This window comes from Oxyura jamaicensis, chromosome 1 (assembly GCF_011077185.1).
Source record: "Oxyura jamaicensis isolate SHBP4307 breed ruddy duck chromosome 1, BPBGC_Ojam_1.0, whole genome shotgun sequence".
Classification (NCBI taxonomy): Eukaryota; Metazoa; Chordata; class Aves; order Anseriformes; family Anatidae; genus Oxyura; species Oxyura jamaicensis.
This window is the reverse complement of record NC_048893.1, coordinates 161,282,993-161,307,058: the sequence shown is the minus strand read 5'-3', so window position 1 is coordinate 161,307,058 and position 24,066 is coordinate 161,282,993. Positions and strand designations below refer to the sequence as shown.

The 24,066-nt window shown below is 37.9% G+C and overlaps 1 protein-coding gene across 4 annotated transcripts in view; it reads right to left on the bottom strand.

Moving 5' to 3' along the window:
* Positions 1-317: 317 nt before the first annotated feature.
* The window catches only part of TBC1D4 (TBC1 domain family member 4), a 108,858-nt gene continuing 85,109 nt past the window's right edge, over positions 318-24,066 (bottom strand). For 2 of the 4 annotated variants that reach the window (XM_035320603.1, XM_035320611.1), the window contains 9 exons: positions 18,330-18,490; positions 17,265-17,474; positions 13,859-14,017; positions 13,155-13,313; positions 12,557-12,801; positions 10,491-10,650; positions 8,012-8,181; positions 5,033-5,209; positions 318-2,570 (listed from right to left, as the gene is read on the bottom strand). In XM_035320603.1, the coding sequence (XP_035176494.1) occupies positions 2,352-2,570; positions 5,033-5,209; positions 8,012-8,181; positions 10,491-10,650; positions 12,557-12,801; positions 13,155-13,313; positions 13,859-14,017; positions 17,265-17,474; positions 18,330-18,490 (1,660 nt within the window). In that variant the 3' untranslated portion in view covers positions 318-2,351. Of the gene's footprint in view, positions 2,571-5,032; positions 5,210-8,011; positions 8,182-10,490; positions 10,651-12,556; positions 12,802-13,154; positions 13,314-13,858; positions 14,018-14,982; positions 15,664-15,714; positions 15,718-17,264; positions 17,475-18,329; positions 18,491-24,066 lie in introns of those variants that run through there. The other 2 variants (XM_035320595.1, XM_035320620.1) reach the window with 2 other exon arrangements.

Genomic DNA, 24,066 nt, shown 5'->3' with positions numbered 1-24,066 from the left:
TGTAGTTTATTCCTACTTGTTGATATGATCCCTACTCCTTCCAAGCTAGATGTACAGTGTAGAGTTCAAAGTACCATTCTCAACATACTTATACACTAAATGTACTTCTACAGAAGAAAAATACCTTGTAATTCATTAAGAACAATGAAAAATATTTTCCTGCTAAGAATTTCTATATTCCCCATGTCCTTCTATAAATCCCATTTTATCACAACTAGAAACTAAGCAAATCCTTTTCATCTTTCACGTAAACAGTACTACTACCAATGAGATTGGTATCTGAAGTCTGAAAAAACAGAAGAAGCCTGAGGCCATGGGAAATGCAGCAATGACATTTATTGGAATTTCTCCAGGCATTACATGAAAAATTTGATAAGTGAAACAGAAGATAAAGCACATTTGGTGCATCTTCAAAAAAGATGCATCTGAATAACCTTGATTCTTTGTAATACACACTACTGCAGTTCCTGGGATTGGCTTTGTATATACACATCAGCTAAAACTTACTTTGAACAAAACAGCAAAGAACTGCCTTTCACTTGGCATTTTCCCACTTGGTACAATACAATACTCTTGAAATATCTAGACAAATTCCACATAATTTTATACACAGTGTTAAGACCTTGCACCCCAACTGTAAAAAGAAAGACCATTAAGTAAATCAATATTTTTAATCAAGTAAAACACCATGGAAGTAAAAAAAACAACAACAAAAGAACCCAAGAGACCCCAAACCCCTAAGTTCCGCAGCAGTGTGCAGCAAATCAGCATTGTTGTTCCTCACTTTTATTTATGTTAAAATAAAGCGTAATACTCTTTCAGTACTTGCTTTCTAAATTGGACAATCTTATGCATAAAGACACAGCTGGATTTGGCACTTTGCTTAATTGCTTTCTTTAAAAAAGAAAAAGTGTTTCCTGAAATACAGTATGAACGGTAAGAGATAACATGAGCCACGGTAACACTCGATTAACAGTTCAGACATGCACTCCAAAATACGTGTCTATTACAAATTTGTCTAAGACTTCTCCAAAATTCCACTTCAAAACATTTTCAAATCCAAATGCATCTTTTTATACTGTTATAAAGATATTTTCTCCCGCAAAATGACCAGAGCTTACCTCACCTTCTGCTCAGAACACACAAATTCATGACTTTTTTCTTAAAAAAAAAAAAAAATGTCCACAACGCAGGATTAAAACAGGAATAACCTTAAATATTATTAAACTGCACCTGTACTTCATAATCCCCCTTGAAATTTATATCCACTGAAATGTGTACATAATATTTGCAACTTGCTTGGTCCTCTCTCAGTGCACTTACGCTCTTCTTTCTGCAACCTACCTCAATTTTCTCTTCAAACAAAATTACATATTAGCTTTCTGGCTCCCATTATGATAAGACAAGGCTTCTTGCAATATTTCTTTGGTTAAATGAGAACCTTTTATATGCCTAAATCTTATGACAGCATGTATCGTGCAGAAAATTAACATCAGAATAAATACCATTCCACAGCTTTACTTCCTTCCACCCATCATCACTGAACAATGCCAATACAGGTAGAAACAAGCAAGCCAGGAAGAAGGTATCACTCTTAGCTCTTACTTTTAAAAGTTCTGTGTGTGTGTATAGATATTTATTTCTTAAGTCAGAGTTATGGAGGCTTGGCGATGATGTGATGCTTTTTTTCAGGTCCAACATGCGTGTGGAATTACATTGCTGACTGGTACAGCCCAGGCAGTGTATGGCACTAGAGTTCTTCCTGTATGAACCAGGTCATGATACTTATTCTGCATTACTGGTCTATGCACACGTCAGTAGAATTAAAAGGGAGGCACGCATGAGTTCACAGAGATTTTCCACAGAAGATGTGAAACATGCTGCTCTTTGGAGGGCAATTACATTCTTTTTTTTTCTTCTTCAAGTATTATTCAACATATATATATATATATATATATATATGTATTTATATATAAAGACACGCTATCTTCATTTCACTATGAGACAAGCACATCCAGAGTGAAATTGTAGTTTACCATTACCTTGGCTTCGACTACTAAAATTTATCTTTTCCGTTAGGTCAACTCTAAATATACATCTACTCATCATAATTACATGTGAGAATCCTTTATTTCTCCCTTGTGATTTATTTACATAATCATTAAAAAAAAATAATAGCCTGAATTTGCATACTGAGATTTGAAGGCCCATCTGTAGCTATGAGTGTCCCAGCACTAGTTTTGGATAATAATTGCCTATTGCTAAGTCCTCTGAAAGCAGCAAACTCATTTTTCTTTCCCTTAATATTTGACAAAATGCTGCCTAGAAAACCCTGGTTTATGGCTTATTCCTCATTTTGTTTTATTATTTGGATTGTAGTTTACTTCCTTCAGGAGTAGTTCACAGTCAGACAATGCTTCTGTAGGCAAATATTTCATTATCTGCTCAAGAGTCTTTTGATATGTTATCTTCTCCTGTTCCAGGGACTGAATTACAGTCTTCATCTTGCTCTCTCGAGTCAAAATAGTCTCCAGGCTGGATTCCAGACTCTGAATTTTAGCATGAGCAACCTATAAACAATAACATTATCTTTTTAATAAATCAAGACAATCTGAACAACTTTTTTTTTTTTTTTTTTTTTTTTTTTTGTCTTACAGCATGTTATTTGGTAACAACACAGCATGGCTACATAAATGTCTCTAGAAACATCTGTGTAGGCAGATGATACGAGGAACACCTACTGTGCATCATACACAGGATCTCCTTAGAGGTGCTGGATTAATATGAAGGATTTCTGAAAGCTTTGCAGAGGGAAGGAGATATGCTGCAGCAAGCAAGCAAAATTTGGGAGCAACAATGAACTGAAGTTGCAGGGGAAAAAAGGAAATCAGCAGCTGGAGTAGCACTGGAAAAAGACTGTTTCTCAGTGAGGGAGCAATGGTAACCCCATGGAATAAAATTATCGGGATGGAGAGGCGAGAAGGGAAGAGAACCTAAAAGTTCAGTTGCTTAGCAGACTGTGATCCCTACCCTTCAACAAAAGACCTACAGCTTCCTCTGGGGAAAGAATGCTGACTAGATATCAGAAACCCTGGACCTCAGAAGTGTTTAATGCATCTCTGCAAGAAGTGGGGGAATGCTGATCATTCCTAGATAAAGGCCAAAGCAAAGAACAGCAATGAAGAAGTCATGCAAACAAAAAGACAAAGAGCTTAAGGAACCGATGAAGATGCATTATAACATGATAGTCTAGAATAACAGAAGCATGAAGAGAAAAAGAGGAATGGAGACAACGTTATTCACTCGTAATTATTCTATGCCCTTGGTGCGTCTATGTCCATGTTCAGAACAGAGATAAAGGCTCAGGTAGCAATGAAAAATAGTAATAATAATAATTTAATTACCAATGGTAATTAAAAAGTGATCCCAGTTTTCAATAATACTCAAAGAACAGAGCACAGCACCCTCAGCCCATAAAAAGAAAAATAATGACTTAGAATTATAGAATTACAGAAAATCCTGAGTTGGAAGGGATCCACAAGAATCATTGGGTCCAACTCCTGCCTTCACACAGGGCCACCTAAAAATCAGACCATAAGTCTGAAAGCATTGTCCAAACACTTCTTGAACCCTCTGGGTGCAGAACCTTTCCCTAATCCCCAGCCTGACCCTCCCCTGTCCCAGCTCCGTGCCATTCCCTCGGGTCCTGTCGCTGTCCCCAGAGAGCAGAGCTCAGCGCCTGCCCCTCCGCTCCCCTCGTGAGGGAGCTGCAGGCCGCCATGAGGCCTCCCCTCAGCCTGCTCTGCTCTGGGCTGAACAAACCAAGGGACCTCACACATCTTGCCCTCTAGGCACTTCACCATCTTTGTAGCCCTACTCTGAACACTCTCTGATAGTTTTATGTCTTTCTCATATTGTGGTGCCCCAAACAGCACACAGTACTAGAGGTGAGGCTGCCCCAGCACAGAGCAGAGCTGGACACTCACTTCCCTTGACCAGCTAACAATGTTGTGCTTGATGCACCCCAGGACACAACTGGCCCTTTGGGCTGCCAGGGCACACTGCTGGCTCATATTCAATTTGCTGTTAACCACTGCTCTGCTGCTCCCACCCTGATCCCCTTCCTCTGGGCTGCTTGCTCTCCGGCTTCTCATCCCCCAGTCTTCATGTACAGCCAGGGTTAGGGTTGCCCCTTCCCAGGTGCAGAATCCATCACTTGCTCTTGTTGAACTTCATACTGTTGGTGATTGCCAACTTGATCTTTACTTTTTTTTTTTTTTTTTTTTTTTTCCTTTCTGCTTCATTTTCAGGTTTCTGAAGCTGAAGGTACTCTCTAAGAACTTCACAGCGCTTGTTCAAATAACAATTATATCAAGAATGGCCTGGTGATGCAAGAAGAATAACTTATCTTCCAGGAAAATGCAAGAATACACTTAGGGAAACCTGAAACAAATCTTGGCCAGGCAATTGGAGAAAGGGTAAAGAATGAAAGAGAAAGAGAAGGCTTTTTAAAGCACAACTGAATCAAGCAAGGTCTCGGGAGCACTTAGCTATATTAAAGTCTGCTTGGAGAAACCACCTTTCAAAACAAAAGTATGACTATCTGCTTCAGTAGATACAAACAGAACAATACCGCCTACAAGGGTATGGAGAAAGCAAGGCTACTGAACTATGGATTATTTCTTGAAATTTTTCAGCACGGAAGCAAGGTGATGAAGGGATAGACAACTGATTTTTAGAACAAGATACATAAAAATTAGCCAACAGTTTTCAAGGGAAGTAAGTAGAGAAATGTTTCAAGAAAAAAGAAATCTAAAACAAGAAGGAAGAGTAGAAGGAATCCCAAAAGAGTTAAAAATACATCTAACAGAAGCAAATAAGTGTATTAGAGAGAAATGCTTAGCTGCATAAGGTTTTACAATTAAGAGACTTCTGTACTTACTAATTCTGTGTTGTTTAGAAAAAAACAATTCCCTATTGGCTGAATCATAGGAAAGATCACAAAGTTGTGGAGAGGTCGTAAGTCATTTACCTGTAGCTTCTCCAACAAATCCATGTTTTGCCTTTTCAGATGGCTGTTTGCCCTCTCCAGCTTCTCCAGTGGTTCACCTTCATCACAGGGATTCACATTTTCCTGGAGTTCATCCTGCAGAACATGGTACTCTACTTCATAGGCATGCAGCTGTTTTGAAATATCCATCTCAAACACCTGTCATGAGAGAGAAAAGAGTTTTTGACTACAGAGACAGAATGCACTTGTTCCATTTGAAAGTTTGCTAAGAGGCAAATCTGTGTGATTAACTTATTTTTTACCTGCTCCGTTCATAAATAATAATAATAAGTATTTTAAAGCAAGAGCTTTCTGGCATATAGAGTTCTCATTGTAGCCACAATGCATCGTAGACTTTAGAATAAATTAGATCACCACTTGAATGGCTGCCAAATACTACCTCTTGCTATCAGATATATCAGTAAAGTCGTATTTAATCCAATAACTTTATAATAGAACCAAGGCTTATCACCTCTTGTATGGAAATATTAAGAAGTTGAAGAAGTTTTTAATTTTTGAACTATCATCTGTCTGTGATGGGAGCAAGATCTCAAAACGCGGAAAAATAAAGGAAAACAATCCAGGAATCACCAGATCACCTCTCTCAAAATTGGATCTCTTAACTCCAAATGTCCATATAGACTTTTATAAAAGATTCTTCATAGTTTTGGTTTCTCTGTGCTGTCTCTAGACATACTACTTTCCTATTAGGATATTCTGGCAATAAACACCTAAGCATTTTGAATAAAGACTATGGGACCTAACACCTCACACTGATGGGGCCATGTGCCCTTCATTATTTATACATCTAGTCACAGCCTCTCAGCTTCTGAAAGTTACCAAATAGTTTAGGCTGAGAAGAGTGTTTACAGCAACATGAATTCTATTCCTTATTTTAGAAGTCACAAACATTTCACCATCAAAAGACACACACAGATCCCTCAACAAAACAGGTTCCGCCTTATGTTCATCATTCTTCAGGTTATTCAAATGAGACAGAACTTTAAAGTGCATATGGTGTTCAAGCTAGGCAAGTGCCATTTTCCTTGAAGTATCAACCCAGCTGACTCGTTATCTGAATATTACAGTCCTGCATATCTGCATTTTTCTTTCATCCATCACAAATGTACTGGGAACGACAACGCTGAGACAGCCAAAGGAATTCCACCTGCAGCCCACCTAGCTAGGAGCAATATGATGTAAGCAGTGGGCATGTGCATGCAGATCCAGAAGGCTGATCAGCATGGCATCATACAATAGGCAAGCAGGTGACCTTCATCTCAGAGCTATGCTGGCCCATGTATAAAAACACCCACCTCTGCTCAGGCAACGTAAACTGTTCCTTACTCAATCAGATAGGGCTCTGCACAAAGCCACTTGTACCATCCTCATCACAGCATGGATGCTCTGCAACCCACACAGAATTTGGGACAGATTTTTAATTTCCAACAGTATCAAAAATGAACTGCCATCTCCATCACTGCCAGAATTGCTGAATTGTGAAGATAGACTCTAAAGTGCCTGACACAGGCTTAGCATTATGATCACAGTCAATGCAATGAGGAACTGAAGATTTGCATGATGTCTAAAAATGAATTAACTGACAACACTTGAAACATTTGAGTGTTAATGAAGCCACAGGTATATGTAAGTATTAACTGAGGTCCTACATATGCAGATGGTTTTCTAGAACTCTTATCTCTGATTTGCCACCTGAACAGAGAAGGCTGCTCATGGGTGAACAGTTAAGGTACTAGACTAATGTTCATGTTCAATTTGCAGCTTCGTTGCAAAGGAAGACGAGGTGAAGAAATGAAAATCCCAGTCACTGACTATATACTTCACAGGAAACTTCAACAGGTGCTTTCCTTACATCAACATCAACAATTATTTGTTATCTTCCATTCTCACCCTTTGCCATCAAGTTTCAATTACACGGATGAAATATTCCAGTCCTCCTTTCTCTTACCCAAGAAAGGCAGGGGTCACTCCTGAGGAGCTTTTACATCTATCAGCAAGCACCTGACAGGTATAGGTGTGACACCTACAAGAAGAGTTAGGGTGAGAAGGGGAAGTTGTACCAAGACACTCTGAAAGCAATCCCCAGGAGGACAGAAGGTGCCTGTACAACAGAACAGTAAAAGTTTGCTTGACCTTGATTTTAATACAGACCACAAATGCAGGGCTTCACAAACCTCCTAATCCATGGTATTTTAAGTTGAAGGTGTTGAGTCTCTACAGTGGAAACTAGTCTTATGCAGCCAGGAGATCAAAGGATCAGGAGGAGACATTAGTGTAATGCTGCCTCAGCAAATTCTGCTTCCTGTCATAAATTATTGGACTGCTCACCCACTAGCAGGGAGTGACAGCTGGGTTTAGGTTTGGAAGATAGGCTGCTTTTACCATTCTGATAATGATGTGAAACGGATAAGCAAAGTCATGTTTCCCTAATAGCTGGGGCACTCACACACACACTAAAAGAAAAAAAAAAAAAAAAAAAAAAAAAAAAAACTCTAGGTATCCTTTATACTTATGCTGAGGTAGCAACCAAAGTCTTGCTAAAACTGTAGTTCAAACACCATTGAAAATAGGTCATCACACAGTCACAGAATGGTTTTGGTTGGAAGGGACTTCTTGGGGTCATCTGGTCTAAGCCCCTGCACTCAAGCAGGGCCACCCAGAGCAGGTTGTCCAGGACCAGACCCAGGCAGCTTTTGAAGATCTCCAAGCAGTGAGACTCCACAGCCACTCTGGGCAACCTGTGCCAGTTCTCCATCACCAGCACAGTTGCGTTTCCTGTTGTTTTTCTACACCAGTTACAGGAAGACAATTTATTTGCATTTCATACCAAAAGGAACATAGTTAGAAGACTTTTACATATACCTTAGGCATGGTCTTTTAACAGTAAACTAAATGGGGAAAAAAAAAAAAAAAAACATAGCAAGAGAAAAACGACTGTACCTGGGTAATAATTTTTTCCATTTGAGGCTGAGTCATGTCTGGAATAGTGGTCTTAAGAAAATCAACAATATTCTCAAAACTCTCACATCCCATTATAGAGGTCTCTTGACTGCTAAGAAGGCTCAGTGCTACTTTAAATATGACTTCTGTTCCTTGAAGGAAAATAATGTCTAAAAAAGAAAATAATTAAAATACCTTGAAAATGAGAGCTAAAGCAATTGCATAAGCATGTATTTGCTGAGATTTTTTTTTTTCTTTTTAAGCAAACCTACTGCAAATCTATTCAGTTCAGAAGAAGTGCAATCTGTTTTATTTCAGCATGAGGCTGAAACATATAAAAGCATCTCCCGTCATCTTACAGATGTAAGAGTGCATTAAAGAAAGTACTGTATTCTTTTTACGTCTGTAGTGGTTGTCTGCAATAAACATTTAATTACTGTCTACTGTAGGCTATAGACTGTAAGCTAACTGCTAACTGTGTTTAAATGCACCTATAACTGAAAAACAATTGGGAAGTGGGTCACATCACATCATACTGATGTTTCACTGTTTTCTACAGGCAGAAGCTAGTCCTTAAAAATGATTGTGAAGCTTCCAATATCAATCACGCTTTTTTTGAAATCCATCATAGCTATCAAAATGGCTATAATATAAGCCTCAAATCGTTACTTTGAGGTAATTATATTATAATTGCATGGATATGAGAGGAAAGTCCAGGCCCTACAGAAGTCAGAGACAGACTGTTAGACAGAAATTGACTGACAGAAACTAGAAGCTTGATCACTGTAACTAAAAACACTGTCTTGGCAGCAGCACTGGGCTTGTAACAACAGATGAACCCAACACGTGAGCAGTTCAAATAAGCTTCCTGTACTGTTAGGTTCTGTCACACCACCAAAAGCAGCTTCTTGACATCCTCAACTTCTGATACTGATACAGCAAAGTCATCCCTGGTCCTAATCTGGTATCACAGGGTAGCCCCAGGTCTCCAGTACGGCAATCATCTTTCTCATACACAGTTCCCAAATCTCTCCCTTCTCTATGATGCACGTTCAAGCAGCTTAAGTGCATTCTATAAGCATGTAATTTGTGATTGGTAGATATTAACCACCTGTTATTGGTATTTGACAATTGCTCATAAGACACTGAAAATGCAGGAATCCCAAGCATTAGGAAGAAAACAGCACACTGAATTTTCCGTTTTAAAATGAAACATGCCTTGCTCAGCTCATTTATAGTGGAATAAATACTGGCTCTCCACACCCCTAAAAAATCAGTTTTCCATATTAGAAGCCCACTGAAGTTGAAAAATAAAAAATAAAAAATAAATTAAAGATCAAAAAAAAAAAACCATGTTTGTTTTGAAGAATAAAACCAAAAAGAAAATACAAAAACACAAACACACAAAACCAAAGTGTTGAGTGTCCAGGAATTCAATAATCTTACTAGCAAAGACATGCATCAATCACATGAATACCACTGAAAAACAGATACAGCAATCATTTGTTCATTCAAATAGTCAAAAAATGTTTGCTGTAAAAACACCTGGGGAATGGAGAAATTATTAGGTCAAAACCAAGCAAACAAACAAGAAAACCTTCACCAAACAACTAAAAAAGTGGAAAGAAAACACCTTTCAGTAATAAAACATGAGACAGAAGATGTGTATTTCTTAAGAAAGTACAAAAGGTCTTTTTATGAAAAAATGCATATGGAAAAAAAATGTCTATTTAAAAAGGAAGCATATAATATGCACCAAGGAACAACAGACATATTTTAATATAGCAAGTCTAACATAATAAAAATAATAAAAAAAAAATAAAAATAAAAAGCTGCATTACTAGTGATTTGATTAAGCTGGCAGTTTTTATTGACAATAAAAGAATACAAAACTGAGTACTTGTTTTGCTGATACTGTGAACAGTACAAGGCACAGTCAGAAATTAAGCTTCTGCACTAGACCTCTGAAGAGTATCATGGAACCGAATGCACATTGACGTGCTTCAACATACACAAATACTTATAACAACCTTTAAGTTTCAATTTACTTGAATTTTTACTAGAAAGCACTTTAAAGAAAATATGTCAGAAAAACTGATTTAAAACCACATTCTCTCCCCCACACACTGTGCTAAATTTCGGTTTGCAAGTTCAAGAAGATAAACTTTTCTATAGATCTGACAGAACACTTGCTGCATAAAATACATTTGCAATAAATTTGCTGCCATGCTCACTTAAGAAGTCAAATCTTGGCTAATAACAGCAGGCATAATTAATTGTTCAAGTCTGATGTTTCAAATAATACATTTGGTATTCCTCTGTGGAAAGGAGCTGACATCCCAGCACGAAGAGCATTGCTACTTGCCACCCACAACAGTAATCCCAAACATCATTAGTATGTTGGAAACTATTCCCTTTGAGTTTGAAAACATTGTGGATCATGTTCTATTTATTATTGCAATAGAATAATCTTTCTTACCAAATACTCTGGCTACAAATCCTAATGGAAACTGGGATGCAAACAGTGTGAGAAACCATGGTGCAGCATAAAGACTGGGGCTGATTTCATTTTCTTCAAGATGATTATAGAGGTCTCTGTGATAATCATGAAGAAGCCTTGACAGCTGATACATCTGAATCTATAGTGCACAGGGAGAAGGGGAGAAAAAAAAAAAAATTCAGCTTTACTCAGTTTTCCAAACCATTCACGTTTCACTCAAGAGAAATTAACTTCAGTACAGATGGCACTGTAAAATGAAGCTTAATTGCTGCCTAGAGCCTCAGGTGATATCTGCCCCCATATAAACAATCTAGCCCTAATGAATTAAAACCAAGACAGTAGTAATAACAACAAACACTTTGAACCTGATTATTAATTAATGAAGCTTCATTTCAGTTCAGATTCATAAGTTTCTGGTGAGAAGAGAACATGTTGATCTAACTTGATCAACAAACCAGAACTTCCAGTCTTGTAGCAATGAAAGTTAAGGCACATTTTCCAAGTAACATAAAGTCATTGACATGTCAAAACTCTTAGCTACAGAGTTGAACTGTTTCTGCCTAAACTTACGTATTTCAGCTTTCATCCTTTGAATCTTGGCCTTATTTTTGCTGCATTTAAGACTCTTATGCTACAGTCATCACTTTTTACAGCTTCCGTACACACTACATTAGATACGATGGGTCAATAGAGATGTACCACATACATATTTCCCAGCACAACTCCTGCATGCCAGGAGTCCAGAGTAATTTAAGACTGATACTAGAAGTGCTGCTATACAATCTCTCAAAGGCTGCAAAGTACAGTGGTTAAAAGTTGCTATTCATTGCTAAAAATACCATTCTGTGGCAAATTATTTCCTTGCAATTTTGATTTTATATTGATTTTATATTCCACAGTAAGTTGCTCGTAAAAAGCAGAAAGTGAGAAGCAGGAATATATCAATTACCTGTCAGGTACAATTTTGCTGTCAACAGTGCCTTATTCTTAATATGAATCTATTGCTCAATAAGAAAAATGCTTACTGGATCTGGTTGCTTTCCTACTTTTAGTGGTCATGATTTTTCCCTACCACAAACTGACTGCACTTGAAACTCCCTGTCAGTCAGCAGTGTCCACAGACAGATCGCTTCTCATTCAAGTCAGATAGCTAAATTTGTGCATGCATTTGAGTCCTTGCTTTAATTATCAAATATGCTAATTAAGCTGGGTTTGAATAACGTTGATACAAAACACATTTATGTGGCAAATTAGAAGAATATCAGAGGCAGTAAACCAATTATTGGATGGGGTCATTATGGAATAATGAATCTAGATAACTAATTTTTCCTGACAATTAAAAGGGCAGGTCAAGTAATAAGTTTTCATTATCCTAAAGAAATATCCAACATTTTTCTTCTACAGAACAGTATTTAATTCTGCATGAAGATTGCTTGTGTTTTAGTACAGGAAATGCAAAAAGAATTTGCAAGTGCTCTAATCCTGTTAATAATAATAATGATAACGATAATAATTTGTCTGTTTTTCCTCTGTGCTGCCGTTGGCACTGGGAGAAGACAAGGATGTGAGAGAAGAGGGGCAAAAGATGAGAGAGATCATACGAGGCCTGCTGAGTACTGGATTGACTGGCCACTGGGTGGCACTATTGGTTTGTCTTTGAGTTACAAGGAGAAAAATCCTTGAAGAGAAGAAAAGCAAAACTTTATTTTTAAACTCTGTATGTACTGATGCAAGCAGATAGGTTTTTTTTTCGAATAAGGAAGAGAGAACAGTGAGGAAGAGAAAAGGAAGAGCAAAACAGCAGAGAAAGCAGAGTTTGCAAACAGGAGATCATGGGGATGTGTGACAGGAAAAGTCTGCAAGTTCTAAACTTCTTTGTTTGCAAATTCGGAGTCAGAAAAGGGTTTAACAGTTACATTTTTTGCACCTTACGATCTCCAAAACAGTGTAAGAAATTTTATAAGCCCCTGGAGATCTTCAGCAACCTCTGATTGCTCACAACTCATTCAAAACTCTGGTTTGCTCTAACAGAGGGACTGACTTACCTGTAGTGACATCATGTCTGGCCTGTACTGTTTACGGAAGCCAAGGTCATACATGAGGAACTTCAGCATTTCAAAGGCCTGCTCCTCACTCATATGTAGAAGCAGCACTCCAGCTACAAAGCTTATACCTTGACAATAACCCACTTCCTTGTCCAGCAAAGAGTATGCTTTCAGGAGATTAAAGAGCGATAGTTGTCCTGCTCCCAGCTGGGTAGAAAAGTAAGGATGTGTAGGGAATGTTCGTCCTGATGTAAAGAGAGGAATAGTTGATATTCAGTTCCTCTAAAAAAAAACAGATCCATCAGATAAACAGCCCGTCTCTCTTCCCATAGGCCTCTTCCCTTTGCTTTCATATGCAGGTTGATTTTAAATTAATCCATATTTTACCACCGATTTCAGATTGTATCCATTGAACTTATTTCATATTTTCTTCTCCTATGATACAACATGGCATAGGTAGAACATATTCTCACAATACAGAAAATGGTGTTTATACCGTAGCATCCATCTCCAGCAAGAGGTTCCATTAAGACTGGTGTGTTTCCACTCAGAGACATGGAACATCTCTGAAAAATCTCCCAGCTACAAATGGACATACCTAGATCCACAAGGATGGCGTGCTGCTGTGCCGTCAGTTGTTTCAGAAGTTCTTTGTAAGAGACATCGGGAGGCTGCTGCTTGTTTGGCAATCTGTGTCTGACTCGATGTTGCACAGCCAAAAATTGCCAAATTTCTCCCCGACGACTTTTTGGTACGCCTGCAGTTCAGTCACAATACAAAAGACCTAAGCAGGGGCATATTTTTAGTGCTATAACATGCAAGAATTTTCTTTGTGAAGTCTTGGCTTAACCAGGGTGGAGCAAGACAGCTTCAGAAGTTGTCCACTGTGTATTCACTCAGCTCAGTCCCACTAACTGAACATTAACTACAACTTGGTAGTAATCAAAATGAGCAATTACATTAGGCATCTGAGATACAGGTGTCACCTGGTTTGCCACCTCTGAGCTGTTAGCCTTCAGCAGGAAGAAACACACAATTACATGCAGAATAGGATGAGATCCTACTTTTAGAATTATGACTATACAAGTTTCTACATTACTGACGCTGCAAGCTACAGACACAACAGCAGGTATTTTCAGTTTGGCAGTAGGAGATGAAGATATATGCAAAAAAGGCATTTTTTTCATGATTTTCTGCTACTGGAAAGAGGGTACTAGTGGTGGATTTCCTTTGGTATAAGAAGGCAACAGCAAAAATAACAAAGAAGAGACTTCATAGATAACAGTCACCCTATGTAAATACCTTCTTTTAAAGTGCCATGAATATCTTCCATGTCACATCGAATTTTGGCTCTGCAGTTAAGTAACTTCTTATCCCAAACATTTATGACGTCTTTCTGACATGTACCAACTTCATCATAGTCCAGTTTGACTTTTCTTGATTGGAGCTCATCTCTGCTTGCTACAGCACAGAACATAAAGGAAGAGAACACAAGAAAACTATATCCTCAGGAAACTACACAAAACACCAAATATGCAAAAATAATTTGAGTTAGATAAACATATCTGACAATCTGACTAGGGATTTAAAAAAAAAATCTACAATTCATCAGTTAATAGTTGAGATGGGCCCAGTCCTCTGTCCTAAGATGCTGCAGGTAGCAATTTGACTTCTATTACTAGGTCATGAGCATTAGTAATTCATGAAGTACATCAAAACATTTTTTAAGGCTTGGGGCAAGAACAAAAACCCACTCAATACATTGAACTTCACCACATCTGCTCCTGCTTTCAACTGCAAAAACACATTTGATGCTTGTTCTCATTTATACTTAACATCAGAATGGTTTTAGTAAAGAAAATCTCAAACATACTAATGTTTATATTAGAGATTTAGGCAAAGAAGCTAGTCAAATCTTCTAAAGTGAAGTCTGTCACATTGGGCCCAATTTTTACATGTCCCTTAAGAGAGTCATAAGAGGTGCTGGCACTGCTATCTGGCACCATCAGTCTAATTAGAAGTAAATAAAATGAGGTATCCAATGTGAACCATATTCAAAAAGGAACATCTGTGCCTCAGCACAGAACATATATTACTGTACACTTAACAGATTTGCTGCATGACTACCTGTGGCAAGATATTTTCTCCAGAGGACTATTTCTGACATAAAACCATGAGATTGCTCTGAAATTTCATGGAGGAGTAGCTTCCATTTCCATTACTAAGAAATTAACTGTAGTTATTTTATTATACATGACATGCATGCAGTAAAACACGCTATTTCTACATACCTCTGGTATCAAAAACTGGAGTCTATTTCTGAATCTCTCTTAATTTACAAAGTTATGTTTATTTATAATTGGACTGAACTGTGTATTTCAAAATATAATCTCTGGAACCTGCCTTGATTTGTGTGCAGTACTCACTCCTTGCAGAAGACTCCTTCCCCTACAGATGAACCACTGTCCCCAACCATCATTTCTAGGTTAAAGCAAACTCTCACATCATTATACAACCTGCAAAGCAACACAGTCATTTCCTTCACCTAATCAACTTTGGATACAGCCAATATTGATGAATCTGTAAACTCATTACCTAGCCCATTCAAAAGCGGTAGGTGATAAAATATTTTCAAAAGCTCTATGTTACACAAGTGAGACCCTGTCTACTGAAGACTATAGGGAACCTTGAGGAGGCAACTATTCTGCAAGGTGCAATACTCTTCTGTAAAAACAGGAATGCAGTCTCACCAGAAGAACTTGCAGTCCAATTGCTCTATTACTTCATTTGAGAAGGTTCATTCTTACAAGCAGTATGGAAGTCTGTGGCAGGTTCAAGACAAAAGTAACATATCTCTGGGCAACAAGGAATTCCAGAATTAAGTGCACTGGTTATCATTCACTATACTTTGGCTCTGCAGTTAACCCTGCTGCAAATTGGTAAACTTGCCTGTTGAATGTAATTATCAATGTTACCCACCATGCCAACCTTGGTTACCTGCAACCAACCCTGTTAATGTTCTAGACATTGCTAGGTGGCCTGCTACTTCTTGTAGCACTTCCATTTATAGGTATTCAACTAGGAAAAGAAGCTTTTAGCTGCTCAGAAAATAAAACAACAACAAAAACAACCAAGTTTGTGATATTCGCAGAACTTACCTTCTGCAATGCAAAGAGCTAATAGTATTCAAGTCTCCTCGACAGCAAAAGGAACAGGGAAAAAAGGTTCTATTAACATGTTGTAAATAAAACCAACAAAAATGTAACAGAAAATCACTGAAAACCATTCCACAGCAATTCCAACCTTAAATCAGTCATATCCAGTGAATAAATTCACAGCTAGGAACCTGGCAGCAAGTAGAAAAATGGCTGTGTTTTGTTACTACATTTGTCATCCCCAAGATGTGCAGGTTAATTGTTTTTACTATGAGCAATCAGGCAGGCAGAACTGGACTAACTTAACTGTATTTAGTACTTCCTGCCACATAGGGATGGTGTAGAAAAAGAGTTTGGCCCTCTGCAGCTCATACTACCACAGGGAATAACGTGAGATCCGTCACTACAGCAGACATCCAGCTTTACCACCCCACAATGTTAAAATGGCCATTTGACAAAATAACAAACAAAGATTTTGGCTTAAGTTGAAACAGACACCTCTCTACATGATCCCTGTGAATCTAGGATCTTCCAGAGAAGGGTGTACCAACAGGGAGAAAAGCCATAGAGAAAGCACACAGAATAATATGCTACACATGTAAGAAATACATTCAAGTATGTATGCCTGTAGGGACATGGAAAGATTTCTATCCTGCTGTTTTTCTTTCCCTTCCTTGTCTTCTCAGTAAGGAAAACTAGAGAAGAAAAAATAATTAACTGACCTTTACAAGACCATAATGTTTTGTTTGAAGAATCCAACTACCATATAATGAGGTTATGCATCATGCAGGAAAAGATGAGGGCAGCAATTGCAGAGAGGATATTTTGAAATTTTAACTTGCATTGAAAGCTATTCAGTCTATTACACTCAAGAACTTTTATATTCTAGGATAGATACTATATCCTACTGTTTATTTGTGAAAGTCTTGACCAGTCATAATAAAATATTTCAGCCAGGAGCTCTGACCACTGACACATCAGTATGGCTGACTTCAGATCCTACTGTAACCAGGCTTAATTTTCAGTGTACAGTGCTCATCATCTGAAAAAAGAACTTTCTGCCACAACTCAATAGTCAGTTGCTCAAAAATCCTATTTGGATTCAAATGTTTACATTACCATCATGATATGGTTAATGAGAGACAGAAAGCCTGGTCAGAAAACTGCAAAGGACTGAAGTGAGATATAGATGGCAAGGTTTACCAGACTTAAAGTTCTCACAGCATCCATTCTCCTGACGCCACTTCACATTAAAATTCTTGGACTTAAGTCAGCTAGAACACAGACTGTAGCAATTTTTGTCTAACATGCACTAGAAAGCATGGGAAAAAAAAAAAAAAAAATCTTATTTAACTGAAGACTTAATGAGTTGGCAGGTGGACAGAAAACCCATTAAATTGACACAGGACTGAGCAAACACATTTCATGCTAGTACTGTTAACCCAGAAGATACAGAAACACAACAATATTTGAAGCACCCAATTCCAGTACAATTTTCAGTGTGAGGTAGCAGAATCTGTAGCAGTTTTAAGGGCATTTTCTAAATAGCTAACCTTCCAGCTTCTGGTTTTCTTTCTCCATTCGAAGCAACAGAATTTGTTGATGGATGGCTTTTCTCCACAGACTTTGTAGCTCTTCTGAGTTTTTCTTCTCTCCAATTTTATCTGTACCATCCTCATTTTGCAATGCTAAAATAAGAGGGTCCTCCTCCAAGGGTGGAGCAAGAGGGGATAATGGTAACAATTCACTTCCATCATGACCATCTGCAAAGAATCAGAAGGCTATTACATGAAAATCAGATTGTTTGACATACCATGAAAATTTATGTCAAGGCAGAATGAAAATAGCTGTCTTTCATATTCACCAGTAAGAAACTGATTCCAAAGACAGAAAAAGGGCATTTGAATAGTAGATTTTTTATTTCTTTTTTTCAAATAAGGTGTTAGGGTTACCCAGTATTTCAACACCTTCCCCTGCTAGTTTCTTTTAAAGTTACAAAGAGAGATTTATCCATAAAGTCTCCTTTACTGTTAAACTTGTTTACTGCTGTGATTTACCACAGGCTCAGTAATAGAAGCAATTTACTCTATCTGCTAAGCTGCAGTGTAGGTTTACTGTACTGTATGGTCACTGAATATAAAGAGTCTGTCATTGATCTACAACTGTAAATTCTGCCAACGGGACTACATCACAGATTTCAGGTTTCTACATTAAATGACCTAAAACTATATGAGTTATTAGCGCACTCAACAGATGCTATGTGCAGTACAAGGACAAGGCAGAAAAACTACTGTTTTCTGCCAACGCTGCTATTATAAAGCAGGCTAGAGCAAAAAAATGCTAGCTGTTAAAGAGGATATCTTTGTCAGCAAGAGGCAGTTCTTAGTTCCTTGCTACCAGGGCAGGCAGGGCAGCTTGCAGTCTGTTTCATTTCTGATGACAGAATCCTCTGTTCCAAGCAACCAAGATCAAAATTCAACTGAGCTCAATTTCTTCCTACTGAGGGTCTACCAAAAGAATTTCATCAAACTGACCCCCTTTTTCCTTTCATATCTTCACATATTGGAGTACAAACTATTCAGTATCAACTGTTTGTTTATTTAAAAGTCCACACAAACCTGGACGCTGCATTTTCGAAGGAGATTTGTTCATAGGTGAAGCTACCCGCAAGAATATTCTCTGCCGCCAGGAGATGCGGCGAGGTGTGAGCGTGGCCCCCACAGCATTTAGAGATTCACTGCTGCAAACAGTTGATGTTCTTTTCTTTCCCTCGCCATCGCTGAAGGAAAAAGGAAGCAGATTGGGTGATCAAAGCAAGTCATCTTTGGAGGAAAAAAAAATAGGAAAAAGAAATGGTCTTTATTAAAACTGTCTAACGTACAACAAAACCTGCAGAAGCATTTGCTGGAAAGTTTTAGAAGGTAGAGTGCTGCGTGGCAGCTTCACCTTGAATACAGAAGTATCCAACTGTTTTCTTGTAGCACAGCTTCCTTGCTGGCTTTACGTATTACACACAACTATGAGCTTTTTGGGAAGACACCATCAAATATTGGGAGTTTTGTATGCAGCTTCATCTTCATCGCTGGTGTAACTGCTGTATCAACAGCAGCTGCAGTCAAACCTTCAGCCTGTGAAGAATTTCCATGTTACAGAACAATGTCCCTAAAAACAGTTAGATGAAAGGAAGCCCGGTAAGTTGAGTGTTTGCTATGCTTTTAATTATACATCAGTCACAGGTGACCACAGTTTTCCAGCTGCAGCCAGTCTCTCCACATTGGGCTTGCACAAAAGGAGAGACTTGCAATGGATGCATGACCGTGTCTTCTTGAAATTCCAGCTACACGATCCCAAGCAGCACGTTTCACACTGAATACCCTGTGCTGAATGATAACCTATGTAGCTAGGACAGGCCGTCCAGGTGGATCAATGCTGTCCCTATGCAAGTGATCTACAACAGCTCCTGGATGTCCATAAGCCTCAGCAAAGCAAACTGAGCTCACTATTACACACAGGTAGTAGACCCCATTTCCACATCTTAGCAGAGAAATAATTGTGTCCTCAAGCTCACGTGCCCAGAGTTAAGCAAGCGTCCCCACTTTCCCCTAAAAACATCCAGGGCTGACAGCCCATAGAGGTAACATAACAGATAGTCCAAATTATTTGCTATTCCTGATACAGTTTCTGTAGTGCTTCAGTTCCCTAGGCTTGATACTATTGGTGAGTGGTCTCAGTTGAGCCCCATGTTGTGCCAACCAAAAGAGCAACAGAAAACCTAGTGACAATCTTCCTGAGCTAACTTTTACAGAGTCTGGGAAGGTGAAGGTGGGAGGAAGGAACCCGTTTGTGCTGCCTAAGTAGTGACTACAAAACCAAGTTAGAATCTAGAGCTACTGTTTTCAAAAAGTATTTCAGTCCAACCATTCCTGGAAATTTATTTGTTTGGATATATTAACCAAAACAACTGATGTTATTTATAAATAACTAATGAAACTACTACTCCCTATTTTAAGTCCTACAGATTATATGTTAGAACACAAACACTAAGTCATTCCAGGGCTTAAAACAGAAGTTATGCAACAAGGGAATGAAACCTTGATTTCTGCTGCCAAGTACAAAAATCTACACATGGCTAGTGTGCCCCCTAAGCAGACAGTCTTGGGAATAGTGTTTAACTTACAGTAGTAAAATTTACAGGAAAGTCTGAATAAGAGGTTGGCTATTTTAGGCTATGGAACTAAGCTCTTTAGTTCAAGTCCCAGAATTTACAGTGGGATGGATTAATCATTATGTGCTACCTCATGAAGTGTGCAAATCATACCATTCTTAGGCCTTATATTTCTATTGTTACACCATCCCTACTAAAAATCCCCTGGCATTTTGAGCAACTACCATTAAATCATCTCCTCTTTCAAAGAGCTGTTTGATGAGTAATTAGAGGAAATTTTTTTCAAAGTCTCATGCACACCCCTTGCCATATTCAACAGAGAGCAAGGAGCACCCGTGAAAACACCAGGATTTGAGAAACAGACAATAAAAAGAGAGCAAAGTTTTCTTATTGATATTTTGAAAGTAAGAAAGAAAAAGAAAAGTCATAGCTTAATATAAGATCTGAAGGTATGAAAAAATACAGAAAAAAAATCGGGATGAAGTCAGAATAAAATGGTAATATCACCTATCCTGTGATGAAGTGGTTCAGAAAGGTGGTGCAAAAACCTTTTGAGTTAACTTGGTTACACATTTCCCAACTTGAAAACAGGAGTTGCATAATACTTATCCCTAGATTTTCCTATCTCCCATACTTAAATTTAATTGGCTGGCTTCACTCTTGATCAAATTTGCAAGAAATTAGGTTACTTCAGGTTTTAAGGTAGCTGTGGATTTTAGAACACAGGCAGGTAAGTGCTCTGCTCAGACAGGCCAGCAACAGCTCTGTGAGTACTTCCAAATGGAGGTGGGAGGGCATATCAATCTGAGCATTCATTACCAGCTCCCTGCAAAAGTAAAGGGTTATTAATTCGAGCAGAGAGACTAAAAGCAAGGGCAGCTCCAAAATAATGACATCAACAACAAAATCTTAAATGGAGTTCAGTCATTGCTACCGGAAAGTAGAGCAGAGTTTTCACTGCCTCCCAGTGCGGGTAAAGAGAGAGACTTTCACAACCTTCCTGTCAGGGCAGTGATACTCAACCTCAAATATTCACAGGGAAAAGGCCATAAAGTCCCTGTTCGGACAACATACAGGGTTAAACATCTACATGGGACACATTTCACAGGTTTATCTAGCAGAAATAATCCAATCATTAATTCAAGTTTTTAATGACATTTTCCTCAACCTCAGACTAAAGGAATTGTATAACTGCTGTGTAAACTACGGATCATAGAGCCTAGACACCAGGGCAAGGCAGAGGGTGGATATTTCTTTGGTTATGCACTGACATAGGCACCAACACGAAGGAGAAAAACAAACCAACGAAAACCACTCAACTACATTCTACAAGTAGTTTCTCTCATGCTGCAACCCACCCACGACTGAGCAAGTTTAAATACATCACAGTTGAAGTACCACAAATAAAGAGATGACAGTATGTAAAATTTTAATGAACTACAGAAGAGATATTTAAGAACTGAATTGCAAACTAGGACATGATTTGCAAGAGTGGATTCTTTTTTTTTAAAAAAAAAAAAAAAAGTAAATAACAACTAGATTGTGGTACAGCTTCTACGTAAGATATTTCAGCTTGATAAAACAGATATATGAAAGGCCAAGCCAAATAATTCAAGAAAATTCCCAGAAAAAAAAATAAGTAACTTTACCTACATACTGTTACTGTTTAAATCACTTGATGCACCTCTGACATGGAGTTTTGGAAAATGACAACACTCTATATTTAAGACAAATGCATCACAGTTCAGTCTGAAGAAGTTCTCCCTCCAGACTTAGCCTGTCTACTGACCAAACACAGAAACCAAAATGCGTAAATCATCTTGTGTATTATAAACAGTAAATGTAATTCTTATAAAAAGTAAATGTAATGCCCCAAACATTTTAGTTTTTACTTTCATCCTTAAGCAGTCACAGATAACCCAAATACTCAGGATTAAGAGTATAGATCATCTATGAGTTGCAGTTATCTGAAATAAAAATGCAATTTCACCAATGCATCATCCTATTCACTATTCTATCAGATAATGCATTGTATAAAGATAAGACAGAAAAGTTGGGGAAAAAAAAGATGAAAAAACAAACAAACAAAATATTCATATTGCAAACATGCTTACTGCTTGGTTTCAATTACCTAAATCTCTTCCAAAAACTGTTCTTTGAAGTGTTCCCACAGACTCGGAAAAAAAAAAAAAAAAAATACTCCAATACACATGAACTCATTATGCAAAACTTACCTGAATTAGTTTGCATTTGAATCCATGCAAGCCAACTATCTCAAGAATAAAATACTGTTGCTACTCTTGCCAAAGTTTTCCTTATTGGCTTTCATTTCAAATTCTGATTTTGATTGCCCTAGGCAGCAACTGATTCAACTCAACTTAATTTGCAATTTGGGGGCTAAGATGGTACAAAATCCCCCAGGTCAAGTACAAAAAGACAAATAATATTTTAATATTTTAGTTCCTGGACTTTGGATGACAAAAGCCTATATGTAAGCTGAAAACACAGAATATTCCTCCCTTCAGAAAAGGAGAAAAACTAGTTCCAATCAGTTTACACCTCTCTATTGGTTCTCAATCCTGTCACTTATCATAACTCTACTTTCTGCTAGTTTGCTCAAAGAATATTCTGAAGTATTTTACTTTCTGCATGAGAAAAGAAGCTGTTTTGAAAAGGCAATCTGCTCAAATTTAAGTGTCAATAAGTTAACTTATTGTATTGTATTGTATAACAATGCAAAGAACAGAGAAAGTGAGTGCAAGTCAAACCTATGCTGGAAGGTTGTCCCATTCTTAAAAAAAAAAATGGTTTTTATTTTTCTGTTAAAAACAAACAAACAAAAAAACACAGATTCTTCCAATGGCCTGCCTTCCAAGAGTAAATGGAGGACAAAAGCCAGAAATTACAGAAACTGAAGTTTAAAAGCAGATTATGCTCACAGATTTATGTTTCTTTACCTCCGTGTTAGGAAGATTTTTTTTTAAAGATCCTTGAGCTTGTTTATGTTCAGTCTTAAATACTGCACATTTGTCAAAATTAAAGAAAAATTGTGTGTACTACTTCTGTTCTAGATTTCTCTCTAGACAAATGGATTGACATTGCAGTAAAGACATTCTGAAGGCACCTATTAATATTGTGTTAGTGCCCAACTTTACTATACTGTTCATTCCTTACAGCAGAAAACATCTCTCTTGTACATAAAGCATTATAGCAATGATTATTAGAATTAAAAACAAAAATCTCGTCATGCTCACAAACACTACAAAAAAGACATGTCTTTTCCCACAGTGAAATTCTCTGGAGAATAACATTTTTTTCTCCTGTCTTTAGGTGTCTACCATTAGAGCCATTTAAACAATAACTATTTAAATCTTAGCCAACTGGGGCTTGTTCTTTAATGAAGGTCAAGAGACATTTGGGTTGTGACTCATCCTTTCTAAATGGAGAAGTTCCCAGTGACTGGCACAAGTGACTGTATTAGTACTCAGAAAGAAAGGTAGATATATAGGCAGGGTCAGCTCTGTAAATGTCAGAATAATACAAGAGATCAAATTAGGATGAAAGCAATTGTGCCACAGAAATGTTTACTTCTCTCAGTTGATTAGGTGAGATGGAGATCTCTACTATCATGCAAGAGCCACTGTACCCTGTATCTCCAACACCCTAGTAGCAGTTTCCCCTACTATCAGTTTCTGAGTTTGTGACCATATGCTTAATGTGATGCTAATGTGCATTGGAATTATCTTCTCTAGAGAAGCCAATACATGAAGACAAAAATATAATAAGCAGAGATGCTTTTTAACACCCTGCTCCCCAGTTTACCCTGACTTGATGCTATTTGCACAAACCTGACTGCTACAAATCAAACATCTTTTTAAAATGAATTCTGACTGAAACTGGCTCTGCTCCTGCACATTGAAGTTCACCAGAACACCAAGAAAAGCTGCCTGCTGTAGTATGTGTTACCTCAAAGCTATACAATATGGGAAATCAGTTTGTCAAGAATTTTCCTCCAGTGCAACATGGATAGGATACACTTCATGAACATATAGACACTGTGATTATTCTTTGAGAGGAAAATGCACTGAAGTTTTAAGTAGGGCTTCCAACACCTTACCATTCTTCATCTTGTAGGGGCTGCCACACTTGACTCTATTCCAACTTACAGTCACACAAGAACAGTAGGAACA